This window comes from Mytilus californianus, unplaced genomic scaffold, assembly GCF_021869535.1.
Source record: "Mytilus californianus isolate M0D057914Y unplaced genomic scaffold, xbMytCali1.0.p SCAF_2, whole genome shotgun sequence".
Lineage (NCBI taxonomy): Eukaryota > Metazoa > Mollusca > Bivalvia > Mytilida > Mytilidae > Mytilus > Mytilus californianus.
The window spans coordinates 8,966,778-8,980,945 of NW_026262668.1; the positions used below are offsets into that span (position 1 = coordinate 8,966,778).

The following is a 14,168-nucleotide window of genomic DNA, read 5'->3' on the forward strand; positions in this document are numbered from 1 at the left end:
GTCGTGAGTTTGAGCCTCACACCTGGGGGCATGGTGGCCGAGAGGTCTACATAGTTTATCTACTGTATCACTAGCTAGCCTGTCAACACTGAGGTTGTGAGTTCGAACATCACACTTGTGTTAGACTCCAATCTTAATAAGGTAGGATTGCCAGTTTTCCTGCCAAAGGACAGTGGTTCTCTCTTGGCACTTCAGCTTCCTCCACCAATTAAATTTGGTGGCCACAACATAGCCAACATTGCTGAAAAGTGGCATTTAACACCAGCAATCGATGAACCAATCGATCAAAGCAAAATCTTTTTGCCACATACATTGATATTCTTTATATTGATGCATATATAAGAATAACATATTTTTTGTTGTAATTTTTCAGAAACTACAAGTCAAAACTTTTTGATTATTGTTAACAAACATTCTATTGGTCAGCTAAACAGTGTGAAATATGTCACTATCAGATCTGTATTTATTAATTACCTTTTTTTCTTGTATACTATTGTTTATCCTTGTCATATTTCACTTAGCCATGATGTTGACATAAAATGAAATTTACAGAATCATTGAAGACATCTCAAAATACAGAAGAAGAAATGATGTTAGATATTAAAGAACAAAACATGATTGACCACACAAATGACCAAAATACCTCTCAGTGTGATGATCTTCCTACAAGAAAGATTAATAAAAAGTTTGTAAGATGTGAAGATGGTTTGACACCAGGCTGCCACTATATGGTCTTAGGTCTATACGGGCTTAAAAAAAGAATGATATTTGATGGTGAAAATTTTGTAGAACCTACAGCTAATAATGATGGTAAGTTTGATATTATCTTGAGAGAAGGCTGGGAAATTTTATAAAAGTACTCCACAAAATAAGCCAATAAGCTAGGGACTGTTTCATAATTGATTTTAGTTGGGGGCAAATGGGTGGTCAGACAGCCTTCAGTATTCCATGAGCAATTGGGTTTTTCTAACAATTTTTTACAAAGGAAAACAGATAAAAAATGTTTTAGACTATGAATAAAATTATGACTCAAGTTAAAGAGAAGAACATTCTGGAGGCCAGGGGGAAAAGGTGAAAACAGATTTAAGCTGTATATGAAAATTTTAATCAGGAGACACTGTATTAGAATATGATTTTATACCCCTTGCTTCACAGAAAGGCCTGGCATATAGTTTTTGACAAGTCTTGTCAGTACGTCTGTATGTCCATCAGTCAGTCCGTTAGTCATTTTTGTTTCAAGGATGCTTACTCAAATAATTTAAACAAGATTGCAACAGATTATATTATATGGTCAAACATAATGAGAGGAAGATCCCAATTGATTTTGAGATCAACCTCATAGTGACAAAAAAAAATAGACCAAAAGGAGTAGAGCCAGTAACCCCCCAAAAAGGCCCTGTAAACGTATCGTAAATTGGGTTATTTTGGTTGTAGTTTTATTTTGGTTTATTTGGTGCCTCCAATGAAAGTGCCAAAATTAAACACACGAAAATAAAGCAAACACTAAAAATTGAAACGCCAAAAACACGTACCGGTACGACAATATCTTAATGTTAATTGTCAGAGAAAATATTTTATATTATAAATTGCCCAAACGGTTCAGGAATTAGGGGCCAAAAAGGGTCTGAAACAAGCATTTTTCTAGTTTTCAGACAATAATTTGTGTTTAAGTGTATGGATGTCTCTTAATTTGTTCCACATGCATTTTACAAAAAGAAAATTTCTTCAAAATTTTTTTTTTATGAAAAAGTGTGTGGGGGGGGGGGGGGGGGGGGGGGGGGCATTTTTTTTCCTCAAGATTTAAGAAATTGTCAATTTTTCTAAAGAAAAAAATTTTGGGTCACAATTTATTTTGCTTATTCTTTGTATATCGTCTGAAAACAGATTTACAGCAGCACAATGTATTGCACAATAGCAAGAAATCTTCAATTGAATATAAATTCAAATCATACAACCAATTTCAAGTTCTTTGACTACATTTATTCTGTGTCAGAAACCTATAATGTGTCAACTATTTAATTACAATCCAAATTCAGACCTGTATCAAGCTTGAATATTGTGTCCATTTTTGCCCCAATTGTTCAGGGTTGGACCTCTGCGGTCGTATCCAGCTGGGCTCGGCGAAGCAGTTTTTTTTTACTTAATTGCCAATTTTCAGAAATGGTTAAGAAAACATATATGAATTTTTTTCACACATGTCATAAATATGCCAGGCTATTGGTGATTAGACACCATTATTGGTAATTAGAATATCAAAACTCTTTGTAATCTTTTATCTTCAATTAATTAACATGTACTGCCAGAGGCATAAGGATTAAAATTTAAATCCTTGATCGTCAATAGATTAACAGTACTGCAACAGAGATGAATAAAATTTATTGCATATGATATTTGTAAAAAATAAATAATCTATTTAAAAAGTGATTTTAATGTTTGATATTTTATTTCATATTTTCTTTCAGCTTTGAACCACGATATACAGAATTATTTGCAATTGCATCCGTATCCAATTCCTTCATTAAGTTAACTTTGTTGTGTTTCTAGTTTGAGAAATTCAATGATATTTTGTCAATAAACGGTAATATAAAGGCAAATATGAATGAGCTTGCTCACTACTGTTGTTCCAAAATTAAATATATCAATTGGACGAAGCACAAAAATTACACACACCAAAATAAAACACATGCCTTTCGAGAGAAAACAGCCAAACTATCATGACACCAAAGTTTCCCAATTTACGGTATTTTAAAAACTTCAATTGTTTGGGTAAATATAAAATGTATGTATTGCTGAATGTATTGTTTTTCAAAGTATAATAAGAAAAAGTGTATATCTGCTTCATATATTATAAATATTTTTTTTCTAGAAATTTATCACCTTTTTTTCATGAATTTATATGTTGCGCCACCCTTGCCCATTGAAATTTTGGGTGAAAAGGAAAGAATATAATATTTAAAAAATATTTTAGCAAAAAACTTTGTGTGCGAGGGGTTGTGCCACTATAAATTTTTACAGAAAACTGTCATAAACTTTGCCAAATTATGCAAAAATCAGGTTTTGATGACATTTAGGTACATTATGATGTCACAAACACATCACTAATGACACTATTGGTGAAAATCTTTTTAACAGAAATAATTTAACATTGTAATATACGTTTTCATCAAATTTTCACAACATTATCGAAGTTTAAAATTTTCAGATTTTTAGGGCCAAAATTGTGAGTTAGTGAATCAACTCCTTTGTGCAAAAAATGATTTCAAGATTCTAATTTAAATACCACATATGGGATTAGATGTATAACTTGGATATATTGTCGCATATAATATGAGGTGGATCCATACTGATTCTGATGTCACTTTGCAATATCTAAGGTCAAAGTCATAGTTACTATAAAGATAGACAGAAATTTGTGCAGAAAAGTGGTTGCTGGCTCCTAAATCAAAAGCTAGACAAATGGGATTGCATCTTTACCGGGGAATATGATCACATTAAATGAGAGTTCTATCTATATTGATTTTGACATCAGTATGTCTAAGTCTCTTAAGGCCAAGGTCAAAGTAACTAAGACAAGACTTAAATTTGAAACACGGTTTAAGATGTATTATTTGGGATTGCTACCTTGCTTGGATATGTGGTCACATATATTTTGAGAATAAAGAGGAAGATTGATTTTGAAGTCACTTGGTCTAAGGGCAAAGTCATACTTACTAAGAATCAATTTGGATAAAACAATCTCAGATTCAATTGTGCAAGCTTCAGGTGAAATTGTATTTTCGTTTGCAGTATTTTCAGTGAAAACCCTGCTTTCCTTCATCACGAAGAAGCACAAGTAAATAATTTTAGTCTTAAAAGGTTATTCTGATCTTATCATCATCTGAAATGTCTGAAACTTAAATTGTTATCTCGTTATGACTTCACTTTATTTTTCAGATAACTTTTGTTGTGCTGTTTAGACAATTTGCTCCCAGTCAATTCAGTGCTGCTTAATGAAACCACTTTAATTTTTTTTATTCTATCGCCTCATTTTGATGTGGAGAATTTCTTTGGTTTCATAGCATATAGGAGAAAAAATTTAAGAACATGATATTGTACAGTGATTGGGGCTTAACCATTTACTCTTGGTTACCGAACTCTATATGAGTTATATCCCTTTACACTGGTTTTTATACGGCCGCAAACAAATTTTGCGGTCATGTATTGGTATGATGTTGGCGTCATCGTCGTCCAAAGACACATTTGTTTTCGCACTCTAACTTTAGTTTAAGTGAATGGATCTCTATGAAATTTTACCAGAAGGTTCAATACCACAAAAGGAAGGTTGGGATTGATTTTGGGAGTTATGGTACCAACAGTTAAGGAATTAGATGCCAAAATTGGGCCAAAAATAAGCATTTTTGTAACTTCCAGACATAACTTGTGTGTTAGTGTATGGATCTCTCTGACATTGTACCACAAGGTTCCATATCGCAAAGGGAATGCTGGAATTGATTTTGGGGGTAATTGCCTCACATTTTTAGGAATAAGGGGCCAAAAAAGGGGCAAAAAACAAGTATTTATCTAGTTTTATGACAATAATTTGTGTGTAAGTGTATTGATCTTTCTGAAATTGTACTACAAGGTTCCATATTACAAAGGGAAAGCTGGAATTTAGTTTTGGGGTAATTGCCCAAAATGTTTAGGAATAAGGGGCCAAAAATAAGCATTTTTCTAGTTTCCAGACAATAACTTGTGTTCAAGTGTATGGATATCTCTGAAATTGTACTGCAAGGTACCATACCACAAAGGGAAGGCTTGGATTAATTTTGGGGGTAATTGCCTCAAAATTTTAGGAATTAGGGGCCAAAAAGGGGCAAAAACAAGCATTTTTCTAGTTTCATGACAATAACTTGTGTGTAAGTGTATGGATCTTTCTGAAATTGTACTACAAGGTTCCATATCACAAAGGGAAAGCTGGGTTTGAGTTTGGGGGTAATTGCCCTAAACCTGTAGGAATTTGGGGCCTAAAAACAAGCATTTTTCTAGTTTCCAGACAATAACTTGTGTTCAAGTGTATGGATCTCTCTGAAATTGTACTGCAAGGTACCATACCACAAAGGGAAGGCTGGGATTGAGTTTGGGGGTGATGAATCATAAGGGGGTTCAAAAAATTTGGGGGAGGGATTTTTATTTCCTTTTTTTTTTCTTTAAAATTTTCTATTTTAAATTGGTTATTTCTGATTTATATATAAAAGCAAATAATAATTATATGGTTTGAATAGGTAAATTAAAAATTTTTAAGTTCTAAGACCACATTCATTCTGTGTCAGAAACCTATGCTGTGTCAAATATTAAATCACAATCCAAATTCAGTGCTGTATCAAGCTTGAATGTTGTGTCCATACTTGCCCCAACTGTTCAGGGTTCGACCTCTGCGGTCGTATCAAGCTGCGCCCAGCGGAGCATTTTATCTTGTTATTGCAAACTGAAACCGTCAAAGATATATCAATTTACTTTTTTGTCCAAATTGTTTGTTACATCCTCAGAATTATTAAATCAATTTTGACCAAAGCTATCCAGTATCATCTAATAAAAGTTATTTCAAAAGGGGCATAATGTTTTTCTGTCTGTGCGTCTGTTTGTTTGTTCGTCCGTTCGTTCATTTGTTCGTCCATCCGTTCGTCTGTCTGTCCCGCTTCAGGTTAAAGTTTTCATGTGAAAGTTTTTGGTCAAGGTAGTTTTTAATGAAGCTGAAGTCCAATGAACTTGAAACTTAGTACACATGTTCCCTATGATATGATCTTTCTAATTTTAATGCCAAATTAGAGTTTTGATCCCAATTTCACGGTCCACTGAACATAGAAAATGAACGTGCAAGTTGGGCATCCGTGTACTATGGACACATTCTTGTTCACATTTGACATTTGTTATGTCTGTGTATTTCATAAACAGTAAGTCCTAGACATCTAAATATCCTTGGCCCATTACCGGGAAATTGAGGTCAATGTCGTTTTCTAATTTTGAACTTTGCTCTTAACACTACTTTACAGAAGGGAATTGATAAAAAGGCTTTAGTCAAATTATTGGTTACTCCATGTGGCAACTTCAATACACTTTGGGTAAATTGCTGTGGTGACTTTTCATAAGTTTTCTCCCCTTAAAAACCCAAATTGACATCTTGTAAACCAGAAGTAGCAAATGATCTCTCTTATTTCATTCAAAAGTTTAGCAAGGGGGCAATCAACATTTTGGCTAGACCAATATTAACAGTGGTCATAATCGGGGTTAACATCATTCATAGCTGGTGGTTTTTTGTATGATGCAAATTTATCAACCATCTGATTGTCCATACATCTCTGAATTCAGAAAGAAAAATCAAAGATGAAGGAGTGACTGATTGTAGAACATAGAAATCTTGATTTTCAAAGTGGGACTCATCTAATAAGTATATTATGAAGGAAATTTTAATGCTATGCTGGTTGTAAAGTGATCATGGAAATTTTAAAGCTACTCTGGTTATAAAGTGATTATGATTTTGAAGTGATACTTGAAGTTGAATTATTTTTCATATTTGGTAATTAATCTATAGAAAAGTTATTTTTATTGTAAAGTACTGAATGAAAAATATGATGAGCATCGTGGCAATACTAGGAAAATGTATTTTGATTTTTGAAAATTTTCGAAAATTTGCCTATTTAACTGAGTTGCCCTTGCAGCATGTAGACTAAGAGATGCACAGTACTTTGAAGAATACCAATTTATACTCAAACAGATCTTCAAATTCGTCAACATATAGGCAGTACAGTACAACAAGCTACGCAAACTACAAAATCTTCTTGACACTTGTGACAACATCAAGACCCTATCACTAAAGCAACCTGGAAGTTTCCATTGGTTATCACAAGGGGCAGCAGTTGACGCCATATTTGCATCCTACCCAACACTTGAATCCTTGGCAGCAGGCAAAGACTCACCCGATGTTAAAGGCTTATTGCAGAACATCAAGACAGTCACATTCCTAATGACTACAGCATTCCTCATCTTTCAGAGAGACAACATAGATGTATCTGCTGGTATCTCACTAGCATATTCAACACAAGAGCGCCAGGACTTCTATAAACAGAAAGATGGGCCAACTCTAACTGATCTTTACACTGCCATCACCAATTCAAAGTACAAAGATCTACCACTCAATGACAACGAGACTTATCATATGCAGTACCAAAATTCAGCAACAGCTTATCTTACCAACATCAACACCAACTTGCAACAACAGTTTGAACCGGAATTACTTAGCCACCTAGAGACACTCAATCAGCTACTGAATCCAGCACACATGCCAGCTAGCTTATTCTGACATACGGAGAAGATACACTTACCTAAGTATTGTCTCACTTCAAGGACCACCTACGAATAGATGTTAACAGAGCTACAAATAACTACCAAGAACTGAAACTTCTACAACGGCAACAGAAGTCATTCAGTATACAACAAATGGGAACTTGATTACTCAACAACTTCTTAGCTGATTATCCTGACAATGCAGTACTCTACAAGCTACTACTTTAATATTTTCCCAGTGACTAGTGAGAAGGTTTTTTCTTGTGAAAACAGAATCAAGACCAGAATCAGACCCAGAGACTGTCACCAAACTAATGAGAGTGCAACAAGATGGGCCACCCCTACCAGATTTCAAACCCTGGCTCTTCAGTAACCAAGTTCCCTGAGAAAAGAAACAGAAGTGTGGTAGACATTCATTATGAACACTTGCTATGTTGTAAATTACTTTATGAAAGTGAATTGAGTGTTAATGTAGCTTAAAAATGAATTGTAGTGTTTTGTCAAAACTTCTATAGAGTATTTAGTATTATATACTATCTGTTGTGCCTTTTTATGTGTCTTTTCTATGTTTTATATCAACTGTAGTGCTTCTATGTGTATTGTAATGAATAAGAACTAAACAGAGCTTATATATTTTATTGATATAAAATAGATATAAAATAAATATAGATTTGAATTAAACACACATCGTTTGAGTTGTATTTCATATATGACACTTGAATCCTTGACTCATAAAAAATATTTGGGACTCATCATAAAAAAATCCCTGTGAGAACCTTGTAAATTATTATTTAACCATATATTTTTGGAATCAATGCAAAGTAAGCTATTATTTGAGGCTGGTAGTGGTTTTGATTGAATTGGAAGTTGTTAATTAACTCCCTCTTTTAGGGGGAATGTACCAGATGTTTCTATGTATTTTTATACGACCATCGTATATTGGTATGACGCTGGCGTCGTCCTCGTTGTCGTCATCATCCGAAGACACATTGGTTTTCGCACTGTAACTTTAGTTTAAGTGAATGGATCTCTATGAAATTTTACCATAAGGTTCAATACCACAAAAGAAAGGTTGGGATTGATTTTGGGGGTTATGGTACCAATAGTTAAGGAATTGGGGGCCAAAAAGGGGCAAAAAAATAAGCATTTTTGTAACTTCCAGACATAACTTGTGTGTTAGTGTATGGATCTCTCTGACATTGTACCACAAGGTTCAATATCACACAGGGAATGCTGGGATTGATTTTGGGGGTAATTGCTTCAAAATATTAGGAATTAGGGGCAAAAAACAAGCATTTTTCTAGTTTCATGACAATAACTTGTGTGTAAGTGTATGGATCTTTCTGAAATTGTACTACAAGGTTCCATATTACAAAGGAAAAGCTGGAATTAAGTTTGGGGGCAATTGCCCAAAACGTTTAGGAATAAGGGGCCAAAAATAAGCATTTTTGTAGTTTCAAGACAATAACTTGTGTTCAAGTGTATGGATCTCTCTGAAATTGTACTGTAAGGTACCATACCACAAAGGAAAGGCTGGGATTGATTTTGGGGGTAATTGCCTCAAAATTGTAGGAATAACGGGCAAAAAACAAGCATTTTTCTAGTTTCAGGACAATAACTTGTGTGTAAGTGTATGGATCTTTATGAAATTGTACTACAAGGTTCCATATCACAAAGGGAATGCTGGGTATGAGTTTGGGGGTAATTGGCACAAACGTTTAGGAATTTGGGGCCAAAAAACAAGCATTTTTCTAGTTTCCAGACAATAACTTGTGTTCAAGTGTATGGATCTCTCTGAAATTGTACTGCAGGTACCATACCACAAAGGGAAGGCTGGGATTGAGTTTGGGGGTGATGAATCATAAGGGGGTTCAAAAAATTTGGTGGGGTAGGGGGATTTTTTTTCTTTAAAATTTTCCATTTTAAATTGGTTATTTCTGATTTATATATAAAAGCAAATAATAATGATATGGTTTGAATAGGTAAATTAAAAATTTTTTAGTTCTTAGACCACATTCATTCTGTGTCAGAAACCTGTGCTGTGTCAAATATTTAATCACAATCCAAATTCAGTGCTGTATCAAGCTTGAATGTTGTGTCCATACTTGCCCCAACTGTTCATGGTTCGACCTCTGCGGTCGTATCAAGCTGCGCCCAGCGGAGCATTTTATTGGAATTAGTGTTAGATAAGCTTTCTCCTGACACTAAAAGTTGGCGTTTTCTTCCTTATTTATTTTTTTCAAGTAAATATGAGATAGGTGGAATGACCTATTATTAATCTTTGAACGATTAGTTTTGTTCTTTAAACAATTAGTTTTTAATTTTAATTTGCTTTCATTATTACTGTAATGATTATTGTAAGGTACAGATCAAAATTTTGTATTTATGCTATTTGTATTTTTTTTAATCTTTTCCTTCTAATTTTGTTGTTGGGTCACTGTCTTATTAATTGTAACCCTACAAAGCTTTTTTATTCATATTTTTATGTATTGTTTATTTTTGATTTTAGGAGCCAACACAAGCTAAGAGGATGGATTGAAAATAACAGAGGGTCACTTAAAGAGAAAGTACTCATGAGTGTATTCAACTTTTGATATGTTATAAAATAGGCAAAATTATAGTGTGTCTTTAGAGATGATTATTGATGGTTATTCAAGTTTTTATCCTTTAAATAAGAAAATAGTAAAGTATTATGGTGTAAAAGCAATTTTCCAACATTTTGATCTCTTGTCTTCTTCTGTTTCATTGTCTTCCTGGATGTCATGTTACACCAGTCACTTTAAATGAATTATTTGATAAATGTTTTTACATTAAGATCCATAAAAATGTTAATGATATTTACAGCTGTAGTTCAAAAGACCATCATTTTCATAAATAGAGAGAAAACATACATTGAAACAAAGTCAATACAAATTGGCCTGTGTGCTTGCCTTTTTATATAGAGGGAAAAGATATCTTCAAAGCATTTATAAATTGAAAAGATAGGTATTGTTTGCTGAACCTTTTAATGCAGTTCTCTCATATTCAAGTAAAGTTGGTCTTGCTTATACAGATAATGGTGAATCGGATTATAAAATTTAAGTTGGATCTACATTTGATTCTGACTTGTAGAAGTGGACTGACTGACAGAAAAATACAATGATTTCATATTATTGTGATATCAAGTCATTATCTAAATGATTTGTTACAGGTTAAGTATTAAGACACTATATATTTGTCTTTGTATTATCTTAATTGTTGCTGATGAGGGCATTTATGTTGTATCAAGAAATATAGTCTTATTGCAAATATAACTTTAATTGTTTAATACAATACATGTATACTAACTTATGTATGGCAGAGAATGTTAACTGTTTTAAAATTATCATGTTAAAGTGTCTGTTTTACAAAAAGTTGTAATAAGTGTGGAAATCAATTGAAATTTGGTTGATAACTATTAGAATGTTGAGATACTACTTTTAAAACCAAGATTTTTTACATCATCCATTTTCACATATATATTTCACATCAATCAGATGGGGAATTCTTTGGTTTTTTTTTTATTTTAGTTTATTTGTTTGTCATACATTATATATTATACTTATATACTCCACCTTATATGTGATGTATTGTCCATTTATAAATAATTAATCAGAAATCAGATCATCATCTGATGTCACAATTTCACTCAGTGTTATATTTTTTTATCCATACAAACTTTTTAATATGATGATGTGCAGATTTTGTTAAAGGACGTATTTAATTAGTTTTCCAATTTGGCCTCTGTGTTAAATGAATATTAATTTGTCCCTTGTCTCCCCTGACCAACATATAAATCTCAGTGTCAATGTTTCCTATAATATAATTTTCTTCTAATTATTATATTGTAAGAAAGTTTCCTATGAAATACAAAACATGCCCGGCAATCATGTTTTTATTATCTTGGAAGGAAAATACACATACGGAAATATTCTAAAATTTTTTTCTCATTTTTCATGACTTTTTTTACTGTTTTGTATACTTTTTTACATACATTAACAATACAATATCTAATAATTATTTCCCACTAATATCCTGATCTAAATAGACTTTTTTTAAAACAAACAACGTCTATTTTATATATTCATTTTAGGAAGTGATCATTCTTTGATTTCTTTGCCTAATTGAGGTATGTTTACCCTTTATTTACATAGATTAAGATTTCCTGGACCATTAGAGTTAAGATCTCAGATCTACAAGAACTCAAATCATATAACTTGACATAATGACGCATGTTAAGATGTATAGCTCTCTACAAAATGATTGTCTTTCTGAAATAAATATTTTACAATTTATTGGCTTCTATTAAGTTTTGAATAAGAGCTCAGACCTCGGGTACAAAATTACCTTAATTCATATTAATTGGTGAGAGGGTGCCTTTCAGGGAGTATTGCAGCATCCAAGAAAAGTAACTTACTCTGACCTTTTAATGCTTTCAATGACTTATTAAGTTTTACATGACTTTCAGTGTCACATTTGTGCATTTTCGCGTATAAGGATGGAATGCTTATAGTTTTACCTCATCGTTCAGTGACGTCATTTACACCGACTGACCTCAGGTAACTCATTCATAAAAAGCATACGACGTGCGAGTATGACAGAACAGCCCAATCAAATCATGATGTTGCCGATTAGCTGACGTGCAATATATTCATATTTTACCACTGGTGTGTACTCAAAGCGTTTGAAGAACATCATATTAGAATTTACATAATTAGAGTTGATACAAATTTGATGAATTCTAAAACAGATTTTTGAAGACAATATACTTCAATTGAGGTACCACATAGAGGCTTCAAAAGGTGTCATTATGGAGAACAGGGGAGGTCGTCAAAATGTGTCATTATAGAGAAAAGGAAAGGGGTAGGCATCATTTTGGAGGAAAGGGTCAACATAAAATCTAAGTTCATTTGTCTTTTATTTTGTCATAACAATCTGATTCTTTTTTTTATTGAAGTTTAATTGTACTTATTGATAAATGTTTTTGTTTGTTTTGTTATTATAAATGTAGAAAGTCTTATAACAACAACACTGGAGGGACTGCTGCAGAAAATTTATTGATCGACATGTTTCGGTGCCTAGGGCACCGTCATCAGGATACAAATAATACATTGAACATACTTAAGTGTACAATCGGGTTGTCTTGTGACAACGTCATAGTATAGTAGTTGTTATGAAAGGGAAGTAATAGTGAAAGTATAAATAGAAAATGTATATAAATAGATTGTCAACATGAAAATGAAAGTAAATTAAAATTGTTTGTATATCAACTCTGTGTTATTATTGTCTCAGCTAAAAATGTTATAAATAGAATGTACAAACACATGTCTGTCCCATAGTTCTTCCGGTAGCTCATCTAAACATATGGTTTCATCACTGCTGCTTGTTGTCAGGTCTATGTAGTCTTCCTGAGTAAGGTCCATGACATAACCGTAATCGTTTGTTATGTATTGCGGAGTGTTATTTAAAGAAGAGTCGGAATCCGACAGGTACAGGTCTTGTTCCAAATCACTTGTTGAGGGTTTTTTCGGTTTTGAGGTGGATGATTGGTGATACTCATACGGTGATTTAGCTGGTATTGTCCTGAATGTAGGTGTTTTCCCGTTCCATTCTTTTTTCTGTACGGCTTCAAATGGTGGTCTCCATTTTTCTATTGCTTTGGCCATTTCACGAGGATTTTGTTGGAAGCTATTATAATCTTCTCTGGCTTTATCTGGGTGTTTTGATTTAAGGTGTGTTACGGCATTTGATTTTCTAGTGAAGGTTGCAACACAATGTTTGCATTCAAACATTGTTGCGACTGGTTCGTGGCGTTCCTTATGGTGTCTTCGTAAAGTAGAAATACTGCAGAAAGTTTTCGGGCATTTTTTGCAATTAAATCGTCTTGTGAAAGTTCCTGTAGTTTCTTTTCTTTTGGTAATCTTCGTATTAGCCATATTGTCTGTTAAGGCCCCAGGGTTCGGTGCTTCCAAATTTATGTATAAGAGCTTCTTCCGTTCTTAGTCTGACGTTTATGTTTTGTTCTGTGGTTGTTATGCCTGTTATGGTGACGTCGTGTTTATTGTGACCATTTGAGGTGAAGTGTTTCGAGACTGGTTTTGTATTATTCTCAGTGTTGATGTCCTGTAGATGTCCCCTGAATCTTTCTTTTAGGCTATTTCCCGTTTGACCAATGTATTGTTTTTTGCATTGTTTGCATTCTATTAAATACACCACACTTTCTGTGTTGCATGTAATTTCGTGTTTAATATCTATTTGGTAACTGTTTACGGTACTTTTTGCACTTTCTGCGGTTTTCATTAATCTACAGAGATAGCAATTCTTTCCGCAATTTTAATTTACTTTCATTTTCATGTTGACAATCTATTTATATACATTTTCTATTTATACTTTCACTATTACTTCCCTTTCATAACAACTACTATACTATGACGTTGTCACAAGACAACCCGATTGTACACTTAAGTATGTTCAATGTATTATTTGTATCCTGATGACGGTGCCCTAGGCACCGAAACATGTCGATCAATAAATTTTCTGCAGCAGTCCCTCCAGTGTTGTTGTTATAAGACTTTCTACATTATTGTGTTTCATCATAACGACCCTGCATACCCGAGGTATCCACTTCAGGGACTCTAACTCACTACAGACTCACCAGGCGTTGGTTCACTTTCGTTTGTAATTGTTATTATAAATGTAGTAAGATTTATAAAATCAGTAAGCTATGAAATCGTAGATAATTTTATCTATGGTGTATTACAAATCTAAGAAGCTATGATTGAATAAATACTGTTTGACAGATGATTCTTATTAACCTAGTATTATCAAGT

At 33.3% G+C, this 14,168-nt stretch overlaps 1 protein-coding gene and 1 long non-coding RNA gene across 3 annotated transcripts in view; one reads left to right on the plus strand and one right to left on the minus strand.

The window, feature by feature from the left end:
- Window positions 1-2,131, minus strand: part of LOC127727910 (uncharacterized) — a 98,730-nt gene extending 96,599 nt beyond the window's left edge. Inside the window, exon 1 of the long non-coding RNA XR_007993892.1 lies at window positions 2,094-2,131. This is a non-coding gene — a long non-coding RNA (uncharacterized LOC127727910). The remainder of the gene's footprint in view (window positions 1-2,093) is intronic.
- The window catches only part of LOC127727846 (nuclear GTPase SLIP-GC-like), an 88,894-nt gene extending 76,286 nt beyond the window's left edge, over window positions 1-12,608 (plus strand). Inside the window, exons 22-23 of one of the 2 annotated variants that reach the window (XM_052234961.1) lie at window positions 553-810; window positions 9,830-12,608. In XM_052234961.1, the coding sequence (XP_052090921.1) occupies window positions 553-810; window positions 9,830-9,846 (275 nt within the window). In that variant the 3' untranslated portion in view covers window positions 9,847-12,608. The remainder of the gene's footprint in view (window positions 1-552; window positions 811-9,829) is intronic. The other variant, XM_052234962.1, reaches the window with a different exon arrangement.
- The last annotated feature ends 1,560 nt before the right edge of the window (window positions 12,609-14,168 follow it).